This window comes from Phaeodactylum tricornutum, chromosome 1 (assembly GCF_000150955.2).
Source record: "Phaeodactylum tricornutum CCAP 1055/1 chromosome 1, whole genome shotgun sequence".
Classification (NCBI taxonomy): Eukaryota; Bacillariophyta; class Bacillariophyceae; order Surirellales; family Neidiaceae; genus Phaeodactylum; species Phaeodactylum tricornutum.
The window spans coordinates 1,917,442-1,944,200 of record NC_011669.1 but is presented as its reverse complement, the minus strand read 5'-3'; the positions used below and the strand labels follow the sequence as shown (position 1 = coordinate 1,944,200).

Sequence of the window (26,759 nt, the reverse complement as noted above, 5' to 3'; positions counted from 1 at the left end):
CGTGGATACACTGCTAAAACTGGGGCGCATCTCTGTGGTCGTTTTTCCGCCATCGATTTTGACCCCGTCGAAACATGTTCCGTGATCATGACTGGACGCGACTCGCCGACGTTGAAGCTTAAGTCACGGATTCCCTGGACTACCCAAAGTCCCTGATTCTATCTGACAACACGGTTCTGAAAGTGTTATGACAGAGAACAAAACAAACTAGAACCCAAAAGGAACTATTGCGCTCTATAGTAAACACAGCATCAACTCACAGTCACGTCAATTCAGTAGTCTTTGGCAAACACATGCAAAGCTTGCAGCACAGATGTCGTTAGTAATTTGAGTTACACTACAGGCATTCAAAGGCTAGGAATTGTCATCCTTTTTCTTCACGCGACGATTGGGTTTTGTCGTTGTCATCAACGCCCACACGTTGGGCATCTCTAGTCCCTCCGACTTTGGTTTTTTTAGGGGTGTCGGGTCCAACTCCCCGGTTACAACTCCATAAGCAACCCTCATCCCCAGCAAAAAAATACCCAGCCCCGAAACGCCAAAAAACCCACTTGCAAGCGAAATAAGGCCCATCGCCACATTCCGGAAAACGGCAGCGCTCCTCTCGACAAAGTAGAACTCACTGACTACAGGATTCAAGGTAAAGAAGGCGCCCAGTGAGTTCGTGGCTGCCCACAGCCCTGCCGCGATCCCCAGTGCCACAAGAGATCCAGCAAGCGTCACAAGAGGATTAACCCCGTTCAGATTCCTAGCTTCGGCAATCGCCGCTTCGCGTTCTGCGTCTGTCTTTTGTGACCGAAAAGCAGCTAATCCTAGCTTTTTACCAAGTTTAGATCGAGCCCCGAACTTTTCTTTATCTTTCTCGGCTTCAAGTTCTTGCATTAGCCGCTCGTTGACCGTTCCTGTGAGGGCTTTTTCCTGGGATGCGCCGCCGCTGACGATTTCGGCGGACATTCTTGATTGTCCTGAAATTTCTTGATTCATTTTTATTTCTGTACCGATTTCTTTGTTAGAATCAATTGCCATATGAATAGAGGTTGTCTGGCGTGCATAAGGGGCCCGGGATAGAGCGTAGCATATTCGAACTGCGGGCGCCAACGACCATCCTGGTCTTGTCAAAAACGACACCGACAAGAAAAGCAAGAGCCTTTTGATACCCATCGTAGAATGATGGCTTTCGTCAAACAACTATTTGAAAAAGACAAAACTGCTACTATCAGCAATGGACGGGAGTGGCCTATTCGTTCGAGTTCGGTGATGTCAACTGTGAGATTGAATACGATACCACACAATATTCGTCTCCTTGCACCGAATTAGTTTTTGATTTAGAGGTGTGACATGTCTGCTAGAGAGCGACATGTATCCCATAAATGAAGTTGACTGTGAACGAGCTAGCTCTAATCTCAATAAAGTGAAAGGTGCGATGGAACTGGGTTACTACTAGGACAGTGATAAGCAATGCAAGGGCGCCCGGAGTACCTGTAAACACAAACGAAGAAGGAGTGACTGAAGAATATGGACATAGCGATCCAGATGACTTCAGGAAAATGGCGAAGTTTGAGAGCTGCCGAAAATAGTCGAATTATGGAAACGTAACGACCACACCTTTAACGACACACAAAACCACTTACTGCTAGTAGCTCGAGCGTGAAGGAAAACAAAAAAGTAACTATACTATTATATTTCTAATGGGAATCGGTAGGCCTTGCCATTCAAAAATCAGAGAAATAAGCGGAGTTTCCATTTGCTAATATCGGTCTGGTGGGTCTGTTGTATTCAAGAGATGCGTTTTCTTGGGTGTCGTAGAAGTATGTCACTTGTCTCGTTGCACCCCAAGCTAGCCAATACCATAGGTACTGATCAGAGTACTTTAGCTGCGTGTTACCAACACTGCCAGACTACAAAAGAGCCCAACTGCAATACACTTCTTGCTAAATGAATGTTCCTTAACAAGCCAATCCTTCTGGTATATCCAATCTAGTTCATCTTTGCGTTGCTGAAATCTAGCTCAGGGTGTTGCTGCTTAAATTTGTCCAGCATGGACAGTTTCTGCTCTTCCTCGCTAGACGGCAAGCCCATGGCCTTTTGTCGCTGGTCATACATCATCTTTTCGACTGTCTTACGAGTGTCTCCATCGAGATCACCGAGAGAAGAAGACTCTGGTTGAATCGCTCGGACATCAATTTTCGGATCCCCTTCACAGACACCATCCCACCATTCCATTTGATTCAACTTCTGCAAATTAATAACTAGGCGATTTCCATCCTCTACTGTCCAGAACGAATCATCGATTATCACGGGCTTCACCAGTGGTGCATCGATAATCCAGCGCCCGGGTTGTGCTCGCAGCCCAACCTTCAGATGCTTCTTTGCAATCGAAATGTTCAAATCGCGTCCTCTTGTATTTTCGGGAACAGCGATTGTCAAATTCACTTCAGCTAGTAGCTGTGTCCAAGTATATTTACCGTCAACGCTTCCTCCATTACCGACAGGAGGGGGTCCGCGTTTTTCGTCGTCTGGATCTGTCATAACCTCTTTTGTTGGCTTCAACTTTTCGTCCTGTAGCGACGGCGATGACAGTGCTTTATCAGCTTTGCTAGAGTCCTTTTTCCCCTCCGTCGCCAATACCGAGACGTCGAAGTCGCCTCCTTTTCCCATTTCAATAACCTCAGGATCTTGCTTCGATACTCCTACTTTTGACTCCGCCTTCATGGTCTTAGGCTTGGTCGCGTTGCTCGCTTTCTTTTTATTTTTCGTATACAGATTGGCATGCTTTTGAAGCACAGCATGAACTTTTGCAATTGCAGCTTCTCCTCCATCGTTGCTTCCTGGTGGTCCAGAAAAGAAATCAGTTTTGCGACGCAAAAAGGAAAATACTGTGTCTAACAACGGCTCAATCCCCTTGGTCGTATGAGCCACGTTCAAGTAAAGGCCGTCAAATCGCTCGTCGTCCATGTATTTATCATCTGACATGTTCTATCTTTCTTTTGGGGTAACAACCTTTTCGAGGGGCACCTTGATACTGGTATATTAGTAATTGTCAGGAATTGTCTTTCGCAAAAGTGCTATTTTCGGGATGAGTGGATGGTCGCGCTCAGTCTTTCAAAGTTTCTGTGGACGCTCTCGTAGTTATCGTTTTTGTTCATTTCTTTCTCCTCAGCCTTTTCTTCTTGGCAATTGTACTGATTGATCAATGACGTCAATATTATCATATTCTCCGGGGAATGTAAACTGTCAACGCGGGATAGGTACTATTTCATCATTTTTTGTAGACTACCATGCGTACATTTCTATATCATTAAACGCATCACTGTCAGCAAAATACTCGAGAGAAATCATGTTCTTGGAGAGTCTTGATACGCAGAAACCTGGCGTGAGCCATTGCAATGAAGGTGTAAATGTAGGCATAGGCCAGCCTATGTCTATGCCTCTAAAAGTAAAAAAAGGCCGTTCTGTGGAAATTTAGGTAATAATACGAGATTGCGGGCTGCATAGAGTATCGGACTGTGAGAACTACCCAAATTTGTAGCCTCAAAGAAGCCTATACTGATTTGACAGTGACTTTCTTTTGCAAAAAAGTAAAGTAACAGGAACGTAATAACTAAATTATATAGAGGAGTATTAAGTGGACGAGTCGGGTCTGAGTAAGGGGAACGCAATAACGTCTCGAATAGATGGTGAGTTTGTCAACAGCATTACAAGCCGATCTATTCCAATACCCAGTCCTCCTGTAGGTGGCATTCCTTGTTCAAGAGCTTGAAGAAAGTCCTCGTCTACATCGCATGCTTCTTCATCCCCAGCTGCCTTTTTGGCAGCCTGTGCTTCAAATCGCTCACGTTGGTCTATCGGGTCTGTCAGTTCACTAAACGCATTTGCATGTTCTCGACCAACAGCGAAAAGCTCAAAACGTTCAGTCAGCCCCGGTTTGTTGCGATGGCGTTTGGCCAAGGGGCTAACATCCACAGGGTAGTCTATTACAAAAGTTGGCTGGATTAGTTTTGGCTCACAAAGCTCCTCGAAGCAAGCGTTGAGGACATAGCCAATGGTATTGAGTCCCTGGACATTGGGAACACCAGCAGCTATAGCCGCTGCTTTGGCCGTATTCAGAGACTCAGGGAGTTGGGAATCTAGTGCAGAAAAGTCGAAATCAGGCATTTCTTCTTTGACAATATCATGCATAGTGACCCGACGCCAAGGACGCTCTAGGCTAACCATGTGCTCGCCATAAGGAATCGATAGACTCCCGCAGACCTCTTCCGCAATCGTGCATACTAATTCTTCAGTTAAGTTCATCATGTCATCGTAATCGGCGTATGCTTGATACAATTCTACAGAAGTGAATTCAGGATTGTGTCGTGTCGATATACCTTCGTTGCGGAAAATACGACCGACCTCATAGACGCGGTCGAAGCCTCCAACAATCAAGCGCTTCAAGTGGAGCTCTGTCGCTATTCTCAAAGTCAATTGCATATCCATCGAGTTGTGATAAGTCTCAAAAGGCTTTGCTTCTGCGCCTCCACTCTGAGTATGCAAGGTTGGTGTTTCAATTTCAAGAAATCCTTTGTCATCCAACATCCGTCGCAGCTTGGACGTGATCAAAGCTCTCTTGCGGAAGGTCTCCCGAACGCCGGGGTTTGAGATCATATCCAGATGACGAGAGCGGTATCTTTTTGTCACATCCTGTAAGCCATGATATTTATCGGGCAAAGGTAGAATGGACTTGGTCAACATTTTCCACTCGGTTGCAAAAACTGTAAGTTCGCCCTTGTCTGTACGACGAATAGTTCCCCTCACGCCAATTATGTCACTGCCATCTGTCCAATCTTTAAGATTCTATGATCCGCAATAGCCATGAGGAACTGGAGCAATTCACAACACTTTTTCGTACTTCTTCTTACCTTGAACGTATCTCCAAGACGACCCTTATCAAACTGAAGCTGAATCATCCCCATTTCGTCTTGCATTGTGAAAAATGCCAGTTTTCCAAACACACGCCTTGTCATGATACGACCAGCGACTGAAACGTTGGCACTTTCATCTTCTTCGCCGTTCTCCAACTTGTGTTCGTACAGTTTGTTGAGATCCGCGGAAGTATGCGTTGTCGCAAACGTGTACTCGAACGGATCCACCCCAACCTCGCGCATGGTATCCACTTTTGCTAAACGATTCAAGCGTAACTCCGACTCGGACAGCTCTTCGGCTCTTTTAGACACATTCTGGGTTTTCTTGGTTCCATTTATCTTCTTGGGTTCCTGATTCTTCTGCGATTTGGCGACTGCTAGAGTTTCTTCTTTGGGAAGTTGAGCCTTCAGAGCCAAAAGGCCCTTGATATATGGTGCAAGAGCTTTCTTATCCATTCCTTCTGCCTTAAGCTGCCGAATTTCGTCGCCTTTAGCTTTGATTGCCTCGTTTAACTCATCAGGATCCACAGAGGTTGTGGTACTGAAGAGGTTCACCAATCGCCCATGCGCTGATCTGTGCAGGAATGTGTCCGCCGATGTAAATTGATGTTGCTGAAATGAGGGTATCAACTTCCGTGTAAATGATCGCTGCGTCGAAAATGCTCGGACCGAACGGTGAAGGAAGCTGCACGCGCACATCATCGCCATGCCGATCGACACTTTGCAGTCAACACGTATTTCCATGGAGTATCCAAAGATGAACGGAAGTATCGGAGCAAAGCGAGCAGAAAAATTTCTAGGCTTGTCAAGCAGCAGAAATGACAAGATGATATGTTGGGTAACTATTCAGATCGGCCCTTTGGCTCCAGTGTGAATTACGTAAAAAGTAAATTGTCGTGTGATGGATCCATCGAGCCATCATGCAATCTGATTCTGTTCCGTAAGGAAAAATCTGAACCCAGAAGCAGGCACGCCAAAATTACGTGGTGTTTGTCGGTCCAGTGAGTCGACACGTCTGCTCAACGTACGTTTTCCGTGAATGGAACCGCGATCCCAAAACATCGTCGCGCATTACAGACACCATAACACCTTGACAAGGCACAATCCGCCGCCCCCCACGATCGAGCGAATGAGAGACGTTTATGCGCGACGAAACAAGAGACCAACCTAGCTAGCAGTTGTCCACTTTTTTCCGTCGTCTTCCACCTCACCAAAGTTACAAGCATGAGCGATCAACAGCAAGATACCGGTGGTGATGACTTGTCGGGGCTAAGCGGATTCTTCTTTTACGTCTTTATCGTCCACCCGATCACCGCATGGATTTTGCGCCCTGGTCGGTTCGAACGACGAAAGAGCATCATGTATGCGATTGCTTTTCTCGCTGGTCTTGCAGCAATCAAAACTGGTACGTTCCGCTATCCTCACAAGTATTCTTGGCCTTAAGTTTCCGCAGTCAGAATTAGATGGAAGCCTTTTTGATGATCTCCAAGCCGTGTTCCGATCCATCCCCATGGTCAACTTTTCTGGAGATGTTTTGGCAGTGGTACTTGCTTCCACGTGTCGTATATTTTCGTCTGTACGCAAGTCAGGGCGAATGCTCACCCCTCCACTTTCATCATTCGATAGGTCTCGAACTGCAACAAAGAGGGCACAACTACTACACACAATTAGGTGTAACCCGAGCCTCTAGTCCGCTAGAAATCAAGCGGGCATACAAAAAGCTCAGTCTACTACTTCATCCAGACAAGAACAAAAGTCCAGACGCCTCTCATCAGTTTGACGCCCTAAAACAAGCGTACGACGTGCTCATGGACATGGAGTTCCGTGAAGTTTACAACAAATTCGGAAGGGACGGAATCAAGAACAACAAGCGCTATGACGAAACGCAGTTTCTGCTAGAGGCTGCTATATATTACGTGTCGTACGGTATGATGGCGTTTATGTTGACGTTGGGCAAAAAGAGTGGTGAAGCTCGCAATTGGATTTTTACCGGCCTACTCGCAATGTTGGTGGTGGAAGTGGCGATCATGACCTCTCAGACCAATCCTATTCCAGACTGGTTGTTTCCCAGATTGACGGAGGCGGAGGTAATCTGGTTGCTCCACTCTCTATTCCCGGCCTTTATGAACGGTTGTCGGTCGCTTGGTGCCTACCTCTACGTCGATCTAGATGGACAAACACGACAACTGCTTCTCGCATTACAAGAGCAAAACAAGGATGTACTCATGGTACTGCGTGATGTCCAGATTGGGGTACAAACTATTCAGGCACATGGTAGTGGCAATGCACCCCGATTGGCCGGTACCGATGCCTCCCCATTGGTCGGCGTCAGCGCACCCAGAGCAACACCTACTGGAAAGCTCAAGGAATTGCAAGAGAGGCTACAGAACTCGGACAAGAACGTTGCACAGGCAGTGCAGCAGCTAAAGTCGGATGGTAGCGGAAAATCTTCTAATATGGGGTTCTACCTGATGATTCTCGGTTACATTGCGATCAGTTACTTGTTCAGCAATTAATTTCCAAGTACACCTTTCTTGTTGTAAAAAAGAGACCTAGCATTGACAATGTTTGCTGCACGGCGTCAGAGTAGACTCTTAGGCTTTACCAATTTTCTTCATTTCTTCACTGATAAAACCCATCATGCTTTTTTGTGCTTCCGCCCGCACTTTTCTAGAATCATCTGCAGCAGTCTTGAGAGCAGTGCACAGCTCTTTCGATAAAGCTTCCTTTCCCAGCTTTTTTCCGTCCTCAGTGATAGAGATTTCCAGCAGCTTGGGAGGATTATTTCCATCCCTTTCAATGGACACATTGGCCTTGTTCCCGCTGGTGATACGGGCAGCATCCAACTCTTTGGTTAAACGTGCACGGGCGCTAATTCCGAGTTTATACTCTTCCAGATTCATTCCCATTGATTTGGCAGCCTGTTCCATCTGCTTAAGCTGCTCCGGATCGTCTTCGTTCGGCATTCCTTCGCCGGCACCGCCAAACATGGAACGTGCCGTAGAGGTGGTACATGCGGCACTGCTGCGTGGTTGGATAGATGGGGCGACTGAGAAGGCGGTAGCCGACGTCGCATAGAGAGCGGCCGTAAAAAGTAAGGCTAGCTTCATGACAAAGATGGGACTTGTACAAGAGCAATCAGCGGAAGTTGACAGATGAAATTGTCTCGACTGAACTCTTTCGACACAATGCTAATCTTTTTTGTTGTCGCGATTGCTAGGTCAGCGGCTTGTGAAGAATCAAAATCACGTTTTCCCTATCCATCATCGTAGATTTCAACTATGTTGAAAGGAGTCGTTTCCACGCGGAAGGGAATTGCAGGAAGACAAGCGGCAAACCATGGAAATGTCGGAGTACAAACAACTAGAAATGAAAGCAAAAACAGCTGAAGAAAGATCTTGGATTCGTTCTGGGTCACGACTAACGCGTCAGATCTCGTTTGCTCTAGCAATCCTCCGCTTTCGCCCTCTTGTACAGTTTGTTCTGTCGTGTAGGTGCCGTTTTGATTTGTCGAAGGATGCAAAAAAAACCAGAACTTTGAACATCGCTCTTGATGTTCAAATAACGCTTTACAACATCACACAGTGGTTGTTGGTTTACAATTTAGACAAACATGGGAAACTCTTCAACGACAGGAGTTACTCACGCAATACAGCGTCGAGGGTCGAGTCAGTATATGCCCCAAGAATTGGAAGACCTCGAGGACTGCACCGTTGTTCAAGGATGCGATGAAAACCTGGAGGACGACGACGAAGATACACTTTCAGGCGGATCATTGGTGCTGCAGCTTTCGGAAACAGGTGACGAAGCCGATAACTTTAAAGAAAACATCATGAAATTGCCGAAAGAAGTGCGGAACATTGTGGCCGGTGGATTCGCGGGTATGCTGGCGAAAAGCGTCGTAGCACCCATTGATCGCGTTAAAATATTGTATCAAGTCAGCTGTGCTAAGTTTCACCTACGGAACGTTCCAAAAGTCATGAAAAATATCATCCGGGATGAAGGTTTTGCGGCCTTGTGGAAGGGCAATGCTGCCACAATGATTCGTGTCTTTCCCTATAGTGGCATTCAGTTCATGGTATTTGATCGGTGTAAGATTCATTTTCTACACCAACATGAGCACCACCGATACATAAGGGGTTTCCCGGGTTCAAATCATGCGAATGTGACTGGATCTAGCGCATCTTCTAGCGCTCCATCCTCCCGACGAAGATTCGGCTTGACGCCACTCGAAAGCTTAATATCAGGAATGGTCGCTGGGACGGTTTCCGTTATGTTGACGTATCCCTTGGACTTGACGCGTGCTCAGCTTGCAGTACTTCGGAGACATCGACATGCAGCCAACCGAGGTTTTGTCAGTGTTCTGACTGATAATTACACGCAACGTGGCCCACTGGGGCTATTTCGCGGTGTCGTGCCGACTCTAATCGGTATTTTACCGTACTCGGGCATTGCCTTTGCTTTGAACGAACAGGCGAAGCGCGAGGTAAGACTTTGTACATTGAATCTCAAACTCAGCAAAAACATTTATCTATGACTTTTTCTCTCTTGGCATTTTCTGACGTCGACTTCTTATGAATTTCATATAGGTTCAACACATGACGCAACGCGATTTGACAACGATCGAACGTATGCAATGTGGAGCTTTTTCAGGATTGATTGCTCAGTCAATCACATATCCAATTGAGGTGACGAGAAGACGGATGCAAACGATTGGGCTAGTTGGTCATGATACCGCTCTAGGCAGTGTTGGTGCTGACGGAAAAAATGCGACAGAAACATTGCCGTCCTTAGTTGGAACGATCCGGTCGCTGTACGCAGAACAAGGATTGAGAGGTTTTTTTAAAGGAGTTAGTATGAATTGGATGAAGGGGCCTATCGCTTTTTCGATCAGCTTTACGGCTTTTGATACGCTTCAGAGTTTGATGGAATCGGATAAGGAGCGGCTGATCCGTTTGCCTCGTACGATGTCTTTTAAACGAGACAACTAGATCCAAAACTATGTTAATTTGTGGATATGAACAATAAAGGGTAATGCTGTATGGAGAAGAATGCCAACCCTTTAGGATTTACACTTTTGGTGTGGTACTCCTCGTATTAGAAAACAATACAAGCTTGAGTTCGTTTACATTACACAAACTATTTGGATTGTTGCCTTACTGTTAGTTCCACTTCAATTTTTGACCAGGTTTTCAGTCCGGTCCATTCAAGAGTAGTAATTATGGCTCTCGTGAACTACAATTCGGAGCGCCGTTGCCGGCGTTCATGCAATCGCTCATTATGGATCTGTTCTCTTTTCAGAATGCGCTCTACTTCTCTATCGTCGAGATCGTCTTGCATGGTATCAAGCTTTCGTTGATATATGTCAACCTTCTTGTCGAGACTTTTAAGCTCGTCTGACGAGAGGAGCTTGGAACCAGACCTGTGGTCAGCTAAACGCTGCCTGGCATCTATCAACATACTTTCCAGTTGTTTCTTACGTCGCTGACGAGAAGCTAAAATTTCCTCTCTCTTTGTAAAAGAAAGCCGCAAAGAAATGGTGAGCTTATAGAGTCCTCGTGGGGAATGTGGGAAGTCCGTTGCATATCGATCGTCACGTACAGTTGTTTCCAAATCAAGGCTTTTTCCGGTCACGAAATTTGAAAACGACAGCACCAGGAGGGAAAGAAGGAGAAGAACAGCGAGTGTGCGCATTGGACTTCTCAGCATCGTAATGGGAAAATAGAAATAAAGTGCTAACTGGATGATGCTTTGGTCGATGAAATGATTCGAGGAAATGCTGTTGGACCTTGGTAGAGTCTTCCTGTTAACGGTAAAATCTAATTTCTGTAAAATATTTCGTTCGTGCTTGACTGTCAATGAAGCGACCGGGAAACTTGTAATGGTTATTTGCAGTTATAACTCATATTTAACATACTAAAAATTGTTTTGGCATTGAATACATTTAGCTCTGACTGGAGTCCGCAGAATCAAACACGTGGAAGGAAATGCGAAGGTGTGCGAAAGACGCAGAAAAATTGCATTGACCGAATCAAGCAGTGGAATCATTACGATCGTCGCATTCGACTTTTACTGTAAGATCTATTACAGCAAGCCTTATTTGTATCATGGTTTCAGTTGAGGAAGTGAAAGAAGAAGAAATTGCACCGTCTCAACATCGTCTTTTGGACGCTGAGGAGATTGAAAGTGTCGCCAAGACTGTCATACGAACCTCGGTAAAAATACACCTGGAATCTCTCGCGACGAAGCTACGTCGCGAAAGTGAAGCTTTGAAACGTGTCGAGACGAGTAAACAGATTGCTGATGTGACAGATTCAGTCGAATCCGTTCAAGAATCGCCGATGGCTAGCGAGCAGGCACCGGTCAAGAGAGCCGACCCCCCAACGGTTTCATCATCGACGGGCAATGCTAAATACGGCATGATTGATCGCTTTTCCTTTGACGCCGGCGGATACGACGCCCCTTTTGTGACACTTTATGTATCTCTTCCAGGCGTTGGTAGCATACCGCGGGAGAACGTGTCTTGCAATTTTAAGTCCACGAGTTTTGATTTAACGATCAAAGATTTGAAAGGAAAGTCGTACCGTTTGCTAAAAGACAATCTCGAGAAAGACATTGATCCCCAAAAGAGCAAAATTATTGTTAAGGCTGAGAAGATCGTTGTAAAGCTTGCTAAGGTGAAGCAAGGTGACTACGGTGGATACGATTATTGGTCCCAATTGACAAGTAAGAAAGGCAAGAACCCGCCTGGTAAAAAGGACGACCCGCAGAACTCCATTATGCAAATGATGAAGGACATGTATGACGATGGCGATGACAACATGAAGAAAATAATTGGAGAAGCTTTTTCGAAGCAGCAGCGAGGCGAAATGGCCAGCGGTGTGGGTGGAATGGGTGATTCTGGAGATGGCCTTGGAGATATATGAGCCTAGGTAGCTAGAGAAGGCTTCAGAATAGTGTGACGAGCCTTCAATCTTGCAATTAGTATAAGCGTAGTTTAGCGTATGTAGATATTTCTAAGTCTCTTACTATAATCGATGAGATGAATAATGTAATCAATGTAGTTGACCACCTGGTGGGGAGAAATCCTATAATCATTCCTGAGTGAACGGGATCCATCTCACCAGTTGTCTGTGCGAGTACCACCCTTTTTGAAGCTCCTGTTGATGACTGGGACTAGTAGAACAAACCTTCAAAGATATGCATTCTTCCTCGTATGATTTCCAGATGGAGTTTACAGGAATAGCTTCGCACACGCAGCTGCCGCCGTCTCCGGAACTGAGAAGCGGCTCGTCGGATGGCTACCTTGGTAGCGACAGCTTTTCCCTGGATCCCGATCCATCGACCGGGACAGAAAGAAATCCGAGGTCCAGGCTTGTTTCGATCGCTCGATACAGTTCCTTCCAGCCTCAAGCTCTGGCATGCTCGCCTCCTCTTCCGGTAATGTACTCCGAGAGTCAAAGCTCTTCCGGGAAACGTGGCGTTTCCTCTGCCTCGGCTACATTACTACGACGGACTCCAACAGAATTGACCGGAACTACGTCGCTAGGCGCGCTTGCTGGGCTACATGGAGTCGCTGTATTCCGCGTATCAAAGCCCCATGAACCGCTACTCGTGCTTAAACATGCTACCGGATTCAATAGCACAAATCGGACTCTCGGCAACGGCGTTCGCTCGCTTTCGTTTCAACCAGATTCATCGCAATCATTTTACTTAGCGGCTGCGCGAGGTTCGGGTGTACTTGTGTGGGATGTGAGCGGTCACAGTTTAAGCCCTTTGTGGGGTCGACTTGAGATCGACGATGGTACCACAGGAGCTGCTCGGCCACCGATTACAAGTATATGCTGGCAACCCGTGACGAACAATGCCCCATATTTAGCTGCTTCGACAGCGAAGAGCGCTTGTATATGGGATTTGCGAGAGTCTGCAGTGGCTTCGACACACTTTAAACCCAGTTTACGATTTGGGATATCTCGGAAGAATCTAGTTACTGCGGCTCCGTATGTTCAGCTCGCTTGCTCAGGGCAGAACGAATGCGCCATCTTGGATGCTGCCGGGATGCTGCGGATCTTCGATATGCGCCTAACTGACCGTAGTCGCCTGTCGATGGGCGATTTGAGCAGCTTTGCAGCATTCAGTCATGCCGGAGTGGGCGTAGCACATATGGGGAAAAGTCTTAGTAGCGAGAATGCGAGATGGGTAGCATGGGGACTCGACGCACCATCAGGCAGCGACGCTACAGTAAAGGTCTGGTCAGAGACAACCGGGAACTCCCAGGATGTATCTGAAGTCGAAGGCAACGCGTCGGAAAATTTATGGCTTACGGATACACCATCAGGACAAGACACGCCAATGGAGCTGGGGAAAATTTCGGACTATCATCTCTCGGCACAATGTACACTGCCAAACCTGGCATGCGCACGGGTTTGTCCAATACCGACAGAAGATAGTATACTCACGGTGAGCCTTACGAATAATGAAGGATTACGTTCGTGGAAGGCTGATCTCTGGAAGCTTACGAATGATACAGGAACCCAAAGTATGAAACGCATCGTGAGTTTTACTGCAGGGGAAGGGTCGGACTATGGTATTATGTCGACGGTAGAAAATGCCGATACACTTGGGAATGTTTGCGCCTCGGAGCTGGCCATAGTCAATCCTCTTTCATCTATAGGAGGCACCGCTGCTTCACTACCTGCGCACAGTACATTGATCCTTTGTAGCTTGACTGAGAATGGATATGTTACCACGCATGTAAGTTGTTGTTCTCGAAAGCCTATTTTATACGACAAAAAAGGTATCTCCTCACCGTGTGCTTTTGGGATGTAAAGTCTATACCTGAGGCTATACCAGCGCAGTCAAAGTTGACCGAAGAATTACGAATTGGCAATCCTCGCAGTTCGTTATTCCCCTCTCACTCACACATACGAGTATTTCCAGGTGAGCAGGAAATGATGGTAACAGACGCGGCGAAAGCTTGGACCGATCCGATTGAGCGCTTGGTGCGGTTACCAAGCGACTATCTACCAGCTCAAAAAAACGATGTTCAATCTATTCAAACTTCAGGAAGCGGTCTTTTGGGCATTGACATGGAAACGCCTTTTTTGTTTCATACGACAAATGCCTCAGTTTCAGGAGTTCCAAACAAGTCGTTGCCGGCGAACGCAAAGTCTTCCCATATTATCTCAGGCCCGCAAACTCAGGAGGACGGTACTCCGGTTGTGACAAGAGATATAGACGCCGATCGAGTTCCTTGTCCTCGTTTGTGCGGTGCAACTTTTGGACAAGGAATAGGCGGTTTGTCGCTCTATCGCAACGGTGACGTGAAACAGATGTGGACATGGTACGATCAAAAATCCGAGGTTCGTATTCGTTCTATTCCAAAGCTGGTCAACAGCCAATCTCCAACCTCTCGCAACCACCTTTCGGTGAAACACTTTAAGGAGGAGAAGCCACAGCGAGAGTTCCCTAGGACTGTTCGAGACCTTGTAGAAATGACTACAGCTGCTAAAGAAGCACAATGGGGTGAACACAGCGAATCGGATATTTCGTCTACTAGCTTTCGAGTTCACGGTGAGAGCTTCTTTGAAGAAGACTCAAATGGTTCCTCCGATAGCAATGATGTACTTAAATTGGACGCCAGTGGCGAAGCCGAAGAGAAGGCACTGACGAATCTGTATGACGCGCATTTCTCCGAATCTCGACAGCTTACGCCAGCAGCGGACGACAACAATAAAAAGAGTAGTTTCGAAGGGCACCAGTCACAAAGAAAAGCTGTACTCATCGATCTGGGCTTTGGAGCATCCTCTGAAATGCTCTCCCCTTTGGTGCACGTCACATTTTCTTACGATAGAATTTCTCTCAACCAGCAAAGCGCCTATCTAGCAAGAAACTGGCTGCTCGGTGAATGGAAGCCTCAGCAGCCGCTTAGTTTTTTGCTATCCAAGCCAACAGCGACTGCTTCAGACGAGGGCAATACAGATCCATTGTTGGCTCTACAGGGAAATGAGAGCCCCCTTCACCTGGACTCTCTTGCTTTCCAGGATTTTGGTGAGTTTGTTGACTCTTTCTGGCCGGCAAGGTATCAAATTATTGACTCTTCGCTTTTCTTCAGGACGAGGCGATCAAGTCACGTCGGCTTCTGATTTGCCACACTCTATTCGTCAAAAATCATTGGAGATGTCGTCCCAGCCGCGGTCGAGAATTCATCAGAGCGAGGAAGAACGAGGTGTTCGTGGCGGCGAATACAGTGTCAGACCCGGTATGCAAGAGTCTATGGTTTTTCTGAAAAAGCTTTTTTCTCATCAACAAGATGGTATGAAGTCTTTTCCGAGCTTGATGTCGCCTCCAGACGGTCCTCTACGTACGTACATAAAAGAAAACGATTTTGTATTGATCAAAACGCTTCAAGAGAGTGTCTCTTAACCACGTCTTCCAAAGTTCCCAAAAGGCGATCTCTGGCAAGCACCCGCAATCATGAGAAAATGGAGGGACATCCTGAATCAGAGGGACAAGGACGGAGTAAACTTGGTGTTTATTCTATCAATGTCGCCAACGCTGGGCTAGATCTTGGCGAAGATCATGGATTGATGAGCATCAGAACCATTTGTGATCATAATGCTAAAGTCTCGAGAAAAGCTGACGAATTTGAAAAGGCAGAAGTATGGGACCTTTTGTGTCAAGTGGTCGAAGGTAGGATGATGGACAAAGGAAGCACATTCGATGGCTGGGGCGGACCAGGTGGCGGGGCTTTAGGGGTCAATCTGGTTCAGAATATTTTCCAGTATTACGAGTCACTTGGAGATGTACAAATGCTCTCGACACTGGTGTGCGTACTGCGCGGCGGATACTCCTCGCAGAATATTTTGCGTCCCCGATGGTATTTGCTTCCTCGCGACCAAGAAGTGAAATACGATACCTATATTCACCGATATGGTAGCCTTCTATACTGTTGGGGACTCCTTTCTATTCGTGCTGAGTTAAGGAAGCATATGTCTGGAGCATTACCGTTTGATGTCTTTTCGGTAGGAGGAACAAATAGTGATAACCAGTCGACAGGGATTGCACTAGCTTTCATTTGCCCTCAATGCGGAGGTGAGTCTGAAGTGGGCTACAACTATTGTCGTGTCTGCGAAGACTATGCATTTCGCTGTATTATCTGCGACAACGCCGTCAGAGGATTATTTGCTGTTTGCGACAGGTATGTCCCCTAGACTCTTGAAGGACGGCAAGTAATGCTTTTGCAGGTCTTACATATTTTTCTTCGCATAGCTGTGGGCATGGCGGACATGTTGGACATATACAATCTTGGTTTGAAAGAAATTCTCAATGCCCTTCGGGATGCGGCTGTAAATGCATTTTTGGACAAAAAGCACTAGCTTTGAACAACCCTAAAGTTATTGCAGCACAACACCGCCCCATGACAACTAGAGCAGACACGGTGAGATCCCTTGGCTCATTGTGAAGCAATGACTGCTGCGAAAGTCTGGTACATGTTATACTTTCATAGCACTGCTTGAATAATCTGTTCACGGTTGAATGATGGGAAGAGCATATTCCGGTTCAGATCCTTCTCTACCAGAGTTAGGTAGCAACATTTCATGCTTTTACCTTGTGAAACAATGCGAATGAGCTGCCCTGCCGCATAGTCATCCTCAACCTAGTCTGACTGGCTAAATCAAGATACATGTATAGATAGTCGCCTCTGTTAGAACTAGTCAGGAAGAAGTCTATATCCAAAATTTCCTAGCCATGAATCCCACATGAGAAGCACAGTTCGGTGTGCGGCTGATAGAGAGCAAAATAACCTGGGTTTATAGTCGAGATAAGACCCTATCGGATCTTTTTGCAGGGAGATGTAGAGTACAATGGAATGAAATGCACAGTCTTTGAACGAAACAAGTGAAGGAATAATTACAGTACTGGAAAGAAGGGTGGCAAAGTTGTGTTTTGTTAGCGTGTATTATAGGTCCCAGTAGTAAGGAAGGGGCCGGTAGAGCTTATTCTTACATCTAACAGTAAAATCATGGTAGAATTTTCCGAACATAGTGCAGCAGATTGTTAGAGAAATTTCTCTAGACCTTAACCTTTTCGTAGTCTTTTTTGCAAGTTTGTTTCGCCATTTACAGTTAGGTTACGCGCAGAACTGCAAATGCCGGACGTTGTTCGGAGATGGAATTTTGGTCGTTGGGCTATAGCGAGTTATTTGTGTGGTATTTACCTCACATGATAGTTGACGCATCTTCCAAAACGAGCGAGCTTCTCAAAGGTTTACTGGGCAACGATGACAAAAGCAAATGAAAGCATCAGATCCAACGACGAAAAAGCAAGCGATTTGGCTTGCGAAATGGCCCGCCTGAAAGAGGAATCGAACGCCATGATGCGTTTGCTGTCAAAGCTAGAGCAGGAAAGATATGGACTGGAATTGCAGAACGAGATACTTGCCCGTGAAGCTCTCATGTGCGGCTTCGATCCCGAAGTGATCGAGCCCCCGATGCCCAAACGACGACAAAAGGCAGGCGAAAAAAAAGTGGAGTCGTGTACAACTTGATCGGAGAATCGATGGCCAAGGAATGTTCTGCCACGATTGCTGCTTATGAGACTGTAAGTTTGTTCTAGAATGTGCATAGATGTCAAGTGAAAGGGATAAGCACCTGGCTTCGACGTTCTGTGTCTAAATTCGCTCAACAAGAGATTACTTGGTCTCTCTCCTACCAGCCGCTTCTAGACATTGACTAGGACAAAGCTGATAGATACCATTTCTCTCTGGTCTAGAATTATGGTTTGACCACTGGGAGTCCATCCGTTTCCCAATTCTTCTTCAGAAGGGTCCAACCATCATTTCAGCTGATCCGCTTAAATATGGTACTTGATCTGGTTTTTTGCCCCGCAGATTACAGTAGACGCTGTAGACGACCACACTCATGTATACATACCAAACGAAATTGGCGCATGGTTCCACCAGCGCACGTGGGAGCGGATCTTCTTGGAAGCCACTTGCAATCAGTTCAGGGAAAATGAGGGCCACATCGAGTAAGGCTGCTTGTTGTGCATTGAAACGCACGTTTCGACTCATATCCGTATTAAACCTTGTACCCAGCGTCAATAATATGAACAGTCCCACTCCCAAAAAAGGAATTCCATGGTAAATGTTGACAAGTGGTCCTATGAACAGGTCGTTCAGAAAGCCCAGTGGAGGGATGCGCTCGTAAATGTACTTGCCAAACTGGTCGCCGTCCAAAAGAGGCAAAAAATACGGAACGCACGCTTTAAATCGGTCGTTTCCTTGTAATCCCTCATCCTGGCTCCACATGCCGTACAGCGTGCCCACCGGCTTTTGTAGATTTGTCGACCGTGAAATTTGCGACGCGAATGCCGACGACGAACGAAGGCGAGCCGACCTTGTCGGAGTTTTTTGTTGAAGGTCTCTCACAAACGCATACGAGCCTTTAAAAACCGATACAGCTATTGCTATCGACATAAGGCTTCGTTTCATTGTTGGCAATGTTCCCATGGTCAGCACTTTCCATGGAATATTGACGCTGGGAAAATTCGACGAAGCACTGCTACCCAAGTGTCGTTCTGTTAACAGTAAAAGGTCGCCAAAGATTTGTCAGTCAGAGCCATGAACACGACGTCAGCAACCACCTCTTTTTATCTTAGGTGATGGACGGACGGATGGACGCCGTATCGGTACTGTATGGAATAACACTGATTTTACATTAGATTACACTTCTTGACAGTGAGCGTACATTAACAGTAGAAAGGAAAAAACAGCGTTCGACCTCCGGGATACCTTTACCACGTAGAAGCAAACATCTGCCTTAGGTTACATTGATCATTCGCATAAAAACCTATTCGTCGTACTACAAACGCGATGAATTGATGCTCACCCACCGTCTTCTTGCAGACCAGGTTGTTGACATAGAAAAAGCTGACTTTCTGATCGTCGAAATACTATGGTCGAGAAGTCTGCCGGCTCCTCGTACCTGCAAGCCGAGCTGGAGTCGGCCGAGCGTGCTTTACAAGTGGTCACTCGTAAAATTGACAACCTAAATGATATCGACCCCGACTCGGAACAACTCTTGGTGAAGGAAGGAGGCGAAAAATCAATTTTGAAACGACTCCGAATGGCCGAAACCGAGGCCGAGGAGATTTCCTTTGTGCGTGAGCTCTCAGCTTGGGCAAGTTCTTCGCCGTGCGAAGATGGCAGCAATAATTTTGTTCTGGACGGACAAAAATGCTTTAGGCTAGGGCAAGTGCTTGTCCGGCAGGGAGAGCCGACCAAAAAACTTGCTCTCTACAATATAATTTATAAGGAGGAGTACCTGCCCTGGTATGGATACGTACAAGGAAAGCTCACGGTTTCCCTCAGGAGATCTCTATCGAAAGCCAAATATCCTTCAAAGGAAGGCTGCCAAAAATTGCTCAAGGAACGCAAGCAATTCCAATCCGAAGCTAGTCTCTTCACTTCAATCGCAGGGATATGCGAGTGTTTACAACGCATTGAGAGCGCACATCAGCAAGTGCTTTATGCTGTGAACGGATACTCTAGTTCTGTATCAGCGCTCGATCCAGTGTTGATGGAGATTTGTGGACCAATTCTGGAACGAATTCGCTTTCACTTTTTGGAAGCGTCCGATGACCGCCCGACTTCCATGCGCATAGATCGTCTCCCAGAATGGCTGATTTTGTATGTGCGCGACAATGTACTTGAAGGGGGACCATGGGAGCTGCTCCATCGAGGTTTAGCGCCTTTCCTAGCCTCTTCGTGGATGGTGAACTTTCTCAATGAGCTTGTCCGGATAGTGCAATGGGTGCTCGGCGAACGCGGATTTTTCCGACATGAACACGTGGCGGGTCCTGCTTCAAAGCCTAGCACACTCTGTGATGCCATTGAGCATTTGATTCGCTTTGACGCGGACCTTCAGGAATTGGTACCACAGGGGCTATCGACCCGTCTACTAAGTCTAATTGACATATTTGTAGCCGGTGATGAAGAGTTGCTTTCGTGGTGGCTGGAGCGTGAACGAGAGCGCGTCTTTACGATATTGACGCAACAGACTACCATACGTGCTAACAAACTCGTTGCCCCACAAGCTGAGAGCTTTGCCGCGCTGATACGTTCGGTGCGAATCAAGGCCGCGGTTTTTTCTTTTTCTGGGCCATACTTAAATCGGATAGCGACACCTTTGTGTATGTACTTTCTCGATACCGTGCAAGAAATCGCGTCAGATTTACAAAGTCTGCTAGTTCAGCGGACGCTGCCGAGCGATAAGGACTTGGAGACTAACATTTTGGAATGGATCGAGCTGATAAATGGCACCCACCTAGTAACAAGCGTTTTATCGCTTCCGATTGAAAGCCATGGTGATATCACACTGAATGGCGACGAGGATCTTCGTCGTTTCGGGATCTCGGTCGAGAATCTAGAGAATGCTTTAATCGGAGAATTCAGGAAAGCTTTTGTAGAATCTTTACTGATGGAGCGAGCCAAGCTTGCTAGCTACCTGATGCGATGCCCGCATTTCTTGGCACTTAAAGGTGTCGAAATGGTTGATGCTAGTGAAGTGTCAGTTGATTTGGGAGAGACTCAAAGGTTGCTGAGCGTCCTTTTACGTGTTTGTGACCTGGTATACACTGGTCGAATTAGCAACAGCACAAAGGACATCGAAATGTTTGCACCGGAGGTTCTGCGCGATAGTGTTCTTGCTTCGGTTGCGGATAAGTTTCTTATGGTGGCTTTGGATGTAGATGGAATGACGCCCGACCTAATGCGACCAGGAGCTTTGACTCTTTCTCGAGATATTCTTGATATTTTTGGGACCTCTGCTCTTCCTAGCGCCGCATTGCGTCTCCTTGATGTCGTTAAGTTTATGTGTCTGGAGGCTCGTCACCTTGGACAGGTTGGGGATGCCTTGTGTGGCCTAGCAGAAGAATCGCCTCCTTTGACAATCGCGACATTTACTGCAGACGAACGCCTATACGAAGAAGCGCTGAGTATGCTTCGTGCAAAAGGCTTTACTTGGATCGAACTCGAAGACACGCTATCAATATTAAATCGCAGAAGAGATCTCAGAGTTCATTGAAATCCTTTAATACAGTTCTTGGGTTCGTTGGTGGTTTGTGGATTTTGATCTAGTCTGAGAGTGGTTTAAATATAATAAAGTTAGTGTATGTGAAGAGGCATACCTTCTTACAGTATGTTTACTTTTTCTTTTTCCCTTTCTTTTTCTTCTTTGAAATGCTGCTCTGTATATTGGTCGCGGCCTCATTAGCCTCCGCTTTCGTATCAAGCTTCTCGACAAGGGTAGCAAAGTCGTCGACGAGCTTTGTGCAAACCTTCGCGATTCCATGACTCTCACTGTCATCTCTTAGTCGACGCAAAAGCTCGCGCAGCTCCATCGTGTCTTTTTTTCCAATGTTATCAGACGAGTCTACCCTTGCTGAACAATAAGCAAGGACCTTCTCAGTGCTTTTCAAAACTTCTCTGATTCGCTTCGATTTTTTCATCTCCTCATCTTGTAAAGCGGCACACACAGCAACAAAGAAGCTGCCAGAGGCTAGGTCTAGCCCATTCAGTGCTGCCACTTCGTTGGAAGACAATCCAGGATTGATGTTGAGGTTGTAGAGAAGGGCCATGAGCCTGAATCCTTCCGACTTAAGATATGCCGATCGGGCGAATAGTGACGCTCTACAAACGGGCTCGACCAAGCATAACTGCGCAATCACTGGGTTGGTTTGGATTAATTGCTCGAAGAAAGACGATTCTAGTCGTGTAGACTTTTTTGATGACCATTCATCCACTGCAGTACTGAAAATCCCCGCAAGAGTAAGCTTATCTTCAGACGTTTTGAGAGCCTTCAAAACAAACATCAAACCGCCGCTGCAACATGATTTGTGCTCCTTGGTCGAATTACTTTTTATCTCTGACAGCAGCCAAGTCGCAATGGAAGTTGCCAGCTCCAATTGATCACAGTCCTCTGACCATTCTATTGTCGAAGTTCTGACCTTATAAATTTTCATTTTCAAGAGTGATGTGATCTTGTCCATGAACGAGCGCTTTTCTCCCGTCCGCGCCAGGGACCCTTTGTCGGTTGACTTCAATATGTCTTTCTCCAAAGCCTTTCTGTATTGTATCAACGGTACAATAGTATTCAACAAACCGTTCGTCCGTAACAAGCTACCCCAACCTTCAGGTTTACCAAGAACGGCCGTCTCGAGCAGAAGAACGCATCGCTGGTACTGAGCAATCGCGAGTCGTTCTCTGGCCTGCTGACCTGTCTTACGAGCGTCTTGGCGCAGCAGAATGAGTTTTGCAAGTGCAGCGTCAGCCCCTTCGTGGTGCTCTAGCTCCACATCTGTATCATTCTCCTCCTCAAGCAGGGATTGTAAGTTCGAAGAGTCGAGTTCCACCTCTTCTTCTTCATTACTTATTTCTTCCAACCTGACTGAATCTCCAACGTTTTCTGCGTCTGGGGCGTGAGTTTCTTTTTTTGACATAGTGCTGATATCATCACCGGAGCTCTCAGAATCGCTATCGTCGTCTTCCTCCTCCTCGTCTAAATTCATATCTTCCCCTATACTATCGCTGGTCACACCTATGCCTCCAAGAAGGATGGCCATGACTTGGGAATCGAGAACATTGTTCTTTGACAAAGCCGAGTGCACTAGACCTCCAGTCCAACACAGTTTCACTACTTCACGGATCATCTTTGGCGAAGCACCCTTACTGTTACTTCCAAAGCTTAAAGGGGAAGAAAGCAAATTGGCGCACAACTCTGCCAGGCTCCGAAGCGGGTAATCGCCTTCCTTGCAGCCTGATTCGAACAACGTAGCTACGTGAGAAACATCTGCAATGGCTTCGACAAGTTCTTCGTGATCATTGCCATCATCAGCATCAAGATCATCGTCAGCTAGAACATCTGCTGGCCGACCTGAAGTGTACAGATGGAGATACAGCGTTGATGCAAGAATTGCAAAAGCCGTTACACACTTTGAAGGTTTTTCCGATTTTGCGGGAATGTTGTAAGCTTTCCGGCGTAAATTGAGTACAATATCATTTGGGCTATCATTCGTTTCCATCCCTTCTTCCTTGTTTGCAAGGCCAAAGGTGTGCACTCCCATAGATACCAGAGTATGTATTCCATCAATTGTGTCCGATAATTGATCCAACACATTTTTCTCTTTCAGACTGTCTGACGAGCGAAGAGTTGTCGCGACAATATCGGCCAATAGAGAGTAATAACGCGCGGAGAGAATAATTCTCACATCGTACGGGATGAAATCGTTAAGGCCGATTCTCTCATTTTTCAATAGTGAGGCAGCTGCGATGACAGGATGTTTCACCGATTCATCAAGATTTGGTGATCGTTTTTTCCCCTTTTTTTTAGTCGTCAGTCGATTCTTTGAGAATTCGACGGTCGATGATTTGCAATCAAAAAAGGCAGCGGCCGACAGAAACGAAATAATGCGACGAACTTCAGGGCGGGCAGTCGTTTCGGTTGCAATTTCGCTTCGAAGGAAAACTTTCGCAACCCCGAACAACCAGTCTACAAATCCAATAGCATCGTACGTTGACACGCCGAGCTTTGCGTCTGTTGCGGCACGGGCAATTTTGATCTCCAAATAGGAGACGAACTCATTTAACAAAGCCCTTCGCCCTGCATCTAGCGTTGTGTATGATAAAATGCCTAAGAGGTCGGCGATAAACGTCGTCTTCGTTCGAGTGTCGAAGCGAGGTTCGCAGTCCAGGAATGCTCTGACCACCACCAAGCGCCTGGTTACCATGTCGCTTCTGAAATCGTCAGAGAAAGAAGCTAAAATAGAATCCAGGACTTGCAGAGACAGCGGTTTTAGCATGTGCTCGCTCTGTTTTTTGCTGCCACCCACAGTTCCAGCGCATATAACATCTACGAAGAGTCGCTGCACCAAGACCGTAGTGAGAACGATATCCTCGAGCAATTGCACTTCCATGTTCAGCACTGTCCGTCCAGAAACTGACGATACAAACTCAGCACCTGCTAGATTGCGTACAATACACAACGCCAACGCACGCCTCTCGTGAGTCGTTTTGCCGTTTTCAAATCCTGCATCATTCTCAAGTCCAAGCAACTTTTCGATCACAACATATCGAAAAAGGCCCTCAAGGATATCGTGCAGACTATCGTCACCTACCGGCACACTTTGGCGCGGTATCCTGAGGTCCACCATCTGTGTCCCTTGGTCTGGAGCTGATTCAGTCAAAAGAATCCAAATTGTATCCCAGACTAAATGCATTCGGGGCTGTGTGACCGAGCTTACTTCGCTAAGAGCACCTGCAAGGAGTGGAATGGTATCCTTCGTCAATATCGGTTGGTCGAGCGGGCTTGGGAGCGCGTCCCCGTGTAAGTGAACGTTCGCTTGTATGTGAGCGACGATTGCCACCTGCTCCGCCGAGTATTTTGCGTACAACGGTTTTTCGTCATCATCGTCGTCATCAAAGTGGACATCGCCTTTGGTCAAGAGCTCCAGAGTGGACAAGGTTTTCACCAAATGATCAATAATCTTGACCGCTTTGTTGTCCTTTGGACAAACAGCGTAGTAGGAGTTCAACATTGTTCCAATGGCGTGTGCAGCTGGCTCACGCATCCAATTTTTATACTCGTAGAGATTGGCTAGATCAGTCAAAAAGCCAGTAGCAACAACCAAAATATCATTCAAATCTGCCTTGTTTTCTTTGGAAGGGCAGAGCACACCACTGCGGAAAATCGCCATTATTCCAAACAACCTTCCAAACTGATAATCTCTTTCCTCAGAACCTTTGCGCCGTCCGGGTGTTTCATTGGGATTGGTTGCCGCCAACAGACGATTCCGAAGATACAGCAGGCTTGAGACAGACTTCTCTCCTTCTTTCAAGGTCTCTAATTGGACGGCATCCAGCTTATCCTCTATTGTCGCAATCATCACAAACTTTGCTAGAGCTGCTGCGTTTCCTTGACGAGCCGCCGCTCGACCGGAGCACAACCCATTTAAAAGGCGTCGAAACGCGTACGCGGCGTCTTTTGCGTTGGCATCGGGGCCCACCAAGGCATGATGGAGAATGACCTGAGCCGCCTGAGCGCGTTCCTTTCCACTGACGGATGAAAGCCCATAAAAGGCATCGAGAAATGGGTTCGCTGCGACTGGTTGGCGCTGGATCTGCGAATCTCCTTCGGCGTCGTCCTCGTCACTTTCGCTATGCGTGTCTTGGTCAGTTTCATCCGGTTCCACCTTTTCCTCCGTGTCCACGTCCATTTCAGCGGACTCGTGCTCATCGTCTTCCTCGACCTGTCGATGATGGCGCTTCATGATATCCTTTCACTGGATCGCGTAGAGGTACTTCCAGCGTGCAATGGACAAGACTTGCCAACAACTACCCAAACGTATGCGAGAAGAAATGAATTTTTGTTCGGAGCCTGCGGCAAAAAGTGATGGTGGTGGACCGGATTGTCCGTTCCGATGGGATGTTACGGACAATGAACAGACGGAAGCAGCTTTTTCTTGGTGAATTGGTTCGTTCGCCTCCCGTTTTTCGTTTTGGTCGTTTTCTGCAAAAAGCAAGGAGGTCTGTACTACTCACGACAGACTTACTGTTAGGAAGGAACTCGGCATCCGTTCAAACCACCAACAGTTACAGTCTGTTGCAGTTAGTTATACAGACGCGTAGTCGCCTCTCGGATAGTGGGCATCCATCGAGGTTGACATGCGACTACAGTGTCGGACAGTGAGCACTTTGAACACGCTTACTGTTAACTCCTTTCGAAAATTTGTGAAGCCCTATCTCTAGACTGCCTGACTTGATCAAAAACGAGCAACTGCAAGAATGGCGGACTTATGGGATGATGCAAACGGCGGCGACCATCAGCAACAGGAAGTGGACGACCTGCTGCCCGAAGAAGACGAAGACGACGTTTTGGATATGGGCGACGATGTAAACAATCAACAAGAAGATTCATTGCTAATGCGCTTCTGTCCTCACGATTCTTCAATGCTGTATCCTCAAGTACGTGTGCGGTAGGGTGAGGTTGCTCCGTACCAGTGGTGTCACGAAAGCTACGCATCGCACTTTTTACTGGCTCTGACCCATTGGTGTGCACTCTCCTTGACACTTACATATACAGGAAGACAAACGCAATAAAATACTGCAGTATGCGTGCCGCTTGTGTCGCTACGTGGAGTCGGCACCGGATCAACCTTTGATTTATCGCAACGAACGCAAAAAGGAAGTGGGAAATATTTTGCATACCGTCCCGTCGTCAATTTCGGATGATCCGACCCTGGCTCGATCGCAGAAAGCCAATTGTGCCAACTGTGGACGTCATGAAGCGGTCTTCTTTCAATCCGACGTTGCACAATCAGACTCACTGGCATTAATCTTTGTCTGTTGCAATTGTGGGCACAAGTGGGTGAATTGATTTCCAGTAGTTTGTGCACCATTGACCCGCGATGGAGACGAACACGCTCATTATTCGTGACGCCGCGTGACGTACACGCATTCGACTTACATTAGATCATAACAAACAGGGATTCGAAGGGCGAAACACAAAATATTTGTCTCTACTTCTGTATGATGTGCCATCCAACCATTTCCGTCTATTCATGAGTCGCTATCTCTTCGTCACTGCCTTGATTGTATCCTTCGTGTCTTTGTTCCGTGGTTGCAAGCTATGATACAGGCGAAGACTGCGGAGGATAGTACATAGTAAATAGACAGCTTGCTATTCTTCATTGCAACGATTCCACCGTCTGTCCTGTCTGCGGACAAGTTTGCGCTATTCACAGTCAGTGCGATTTCTGATGTTAGCTCGGATTCGTTATAGATATCCATCCTCCAGGCTT

The 26,759-nt window shown here is 46.8% G+C and overlaps 13 protein-coding genes across 13 annotated transcripts; 6 read left to right on the top strand and 7 right to left on the bottom strand.

Annotated features, from left to right (window-relative positions):
• Positions 1-354: 354 nt before the first annotated feature.
• PHATRDRAFT_43063 (predicted protein) lies at positions 355-1,305 on the bottom strand (the record flags this gene model as incomplete). Its single annotated transcript, XM_002176840.1, has 1 exon — positions 355-1,305. Exon 1 carries the CDS (start codon positions 1,159-1,161, stop codon positions 355-357), a length of 807 nt encoding a protein of 268 aa, XP_002176876.1. The 5' UTR covers positions 1,162-1,305.
• A 672-nt stretch (positions 1,306-1,977) lies between these two features.
• PHATRDRAFT_41701 (predicted protein) lies at positions 1,978-2,529 on the bottom strand (the record flags this gene model as incomplete). Its single annotated transcript, XM_002176839.1, has 1 exon — positions 1,978-2,529. One exon carries the CDS (start codon positions 2,527-2,529, stop codon positions 1,978-1,980), a length of 552 nt encoding a protein of 183 aa, XP_002176875.1.
• Positions 2,530-3,621: 1,092 nt separating this feature from the next.
• PHATRDRAFT_32202 (predicted protein) lies at positions 3,622-5,144 on the bottom strand (the record flags this gene model as incomplete). The annotated part of the gene is made up of 2 exons (XM_002176838.1): positions 3,622-4,833; positions 4,899-5,144. 2 exons carry the CDS (start codon positions 5,142-5,144, stop codon positions 3,622-3,624), a joined length of 1,458 nt encoding a protein of 485 aa, XP_002176874.1.
• An 858-nt stretch (positions 5,145-6,002) lies between these two features.
• PHATRDRAFT_43061 (predicted protein) lies at positions 6,003-7,389 on the top strand (the record flags this gene model as incomplete). Its single annotated transcript, XM_002177370.1, has 2 exons — positions 6,003-6,306; positions 6,528-7,389. Coding segments are annotated over exons 1-2 (1,041 nt in total), but the record flags the coding sequence as incomplete, so codon positions are not given.
• A 188-nt stretch (positions 7,390-7,577) lies between these two features.
• Positions 7,578-8,170, bottom strand: PHATRDRAFT_43060 (predicted protein; the record flags this gene model as incomplete). Its single annotated transcript, XM_002176837.1, has 2 exons — positions 7,608-8,170; positions 7,578-7,581 (listed from the first exon to the last, which is right to left on the bottom strand). The coding sequence occupies exons 1-2, from the start codon at positions 8,009-8,011 to the stop codon at positions 7,578-7,580; spliced, it is 408 nt and encodes a 135-aa protein (XP_002176873.1). The 5' UTR covers positions 8,012-8,170.
• A 563-nt stretch (positions 8,171-8,733) lies between these two features.
• Positions 8,734-9,829, top strand: PHATRDRAFT_17794 (predicted protein; the record flags this gene model as incomplete). Its single annotated transcript, XM_002177369.1, has 4 exons — positions 8,734-8,990; positions 9,081-9,387; positions 9,491-9,626; positions 9,678-9,829. Coding segments are annotated over 4 exons (852 nt in total), but the record flags the coding sequence as incomplete, so codon positions are not given.
• Positions 9,830-10,136: 307 nt separating this feature from the next.
• PHATRDRAFT_32198 (predicted protein) lies at positions 10,137-10,610 on the bottom strand (the record flags this gene model as incomplete). Its single annotated transcript, XM_002176836.1, has 1 exon — positions 10,137-10,610. The coding sequence occupies one exon, from the start codon at positions 10,608-10,610 to the stop codon at positions 10,137-10,139; it is 474 nt and encodes a 157-aa protein (XP_002176872.1).
• Positions 10,611-11,008: 398 nt separating this feature from the next.
• Positions 11,009-11,877, top strand: CacyBP (calcyclin-binding protein; the record flags this gene model as incomplete). Its single annotated transcript, XM_002177368.1, has 1 exon — positions 11,009-11,877. One exon carries the CDS (start codon positions 11,009-11,011, stop codon positions 11,825-11,827), a length of 819 nt encoding a protein of 272 aa, XP_002177404.1. The 3' UTR covers positions 11,828-11,877.
• Positions 11,878-12,101: 224 nt separating this feature from the next.
• On the top strand, positions 12,102-16,616 carry PHATRDRAFT_43057 (predicted protein; the record flags this gene model as incomplete). Its single annotated transcript, XM_002177367.1, has 5 exons — positions 12,102-13,655; positions 13,760-14,951; positions 15,016-15,264; positions 15,342-16,101; positions 16,173-16,616. The coding sequence occupies 5 exons, from the start codon at positions 12,102-12,104 to the stop codon at positions 16,363-16,365; spliced, it is 3,948 nt and encodes a 1,315-aa protein (XP_002177403.1). The 3' UTR covers positions 16,366-16,616.
• Positions 16,617-17,171: 555 nt separating this feature from the next.
• PHATRDRAFT_32195 (predicted protein) lies at positions 17,172-18,414 on the bottom strand (the record flags this gene model as incomplete). Its single annotated transcript, XM_002176835.1, has 2 exons — positions 17,172-17,502; positions 17,837-18,414. 2 exons carry the CDS (start codon positions 18,412-18,414, stop codon positions 17,172-17,174), a joined length of 909 nt encoding a protein of 302 aa, XP_002176871.1.
• Positions 18,415-18,747: 333 nt separating this feature from the next.
• PHATRDRAFT_43056 (predicted protein) lies at positions 18,748-20,989 on the top strand (the record flags this gene model as incomplete). Its single annotated transcript, XM_002177366.1, has 1 exon — positions 18,748-20,989. Exon 1 carries the CDS (start codon positions 18,860-18,862, stop codon positions 20,987-20,989), a length of 2,130 nt encoding a protein of 709 aa, XP_002177402.1. The 5' UTR covers positions 18,748-18,859.
• Positions 20,990-21,045: 56 nt separating this feature from the next.
• On the bottom strand, positions 21,046-25,304 carry PHATRDRAFT_43055 (predicted protein). The gene has a single exon (XM_002176834.1). The coding sequence runs from the start codon at positions 25,227-25,229 to the stop codon at positions 21,108-21,110; it is 4,122 nt and encodes a 1,373-aa protein (XP_002176870.1). The 5' UTR covers positions 25,230-25,304; the 3' UTR covers positions 21,046-21,107.
• A 577-nt stretch (positions 25,305-25,881) lies between these two features.
• PHATRDRAFT_24922 (predicted protein) lies at positions 25,882-26,464 on the top strand (the record flags this gene model as incomplete). The annotated part of the gene is made up of 2 exons (XM_002177365.1): positions 25,882-25,923; positions 26,042-26,464. 2 exons carry the CDS (start codon positions 25,882-25,884, stop codon positions 26,333-26,335), a joined length of 336 nt encoding a protein of 111 aa, XP_002177401.1. The 3' UTR covers positions 26,336-26,464.
• Positions 26,465-26,759: the final 295 nt, after the last annotated feature.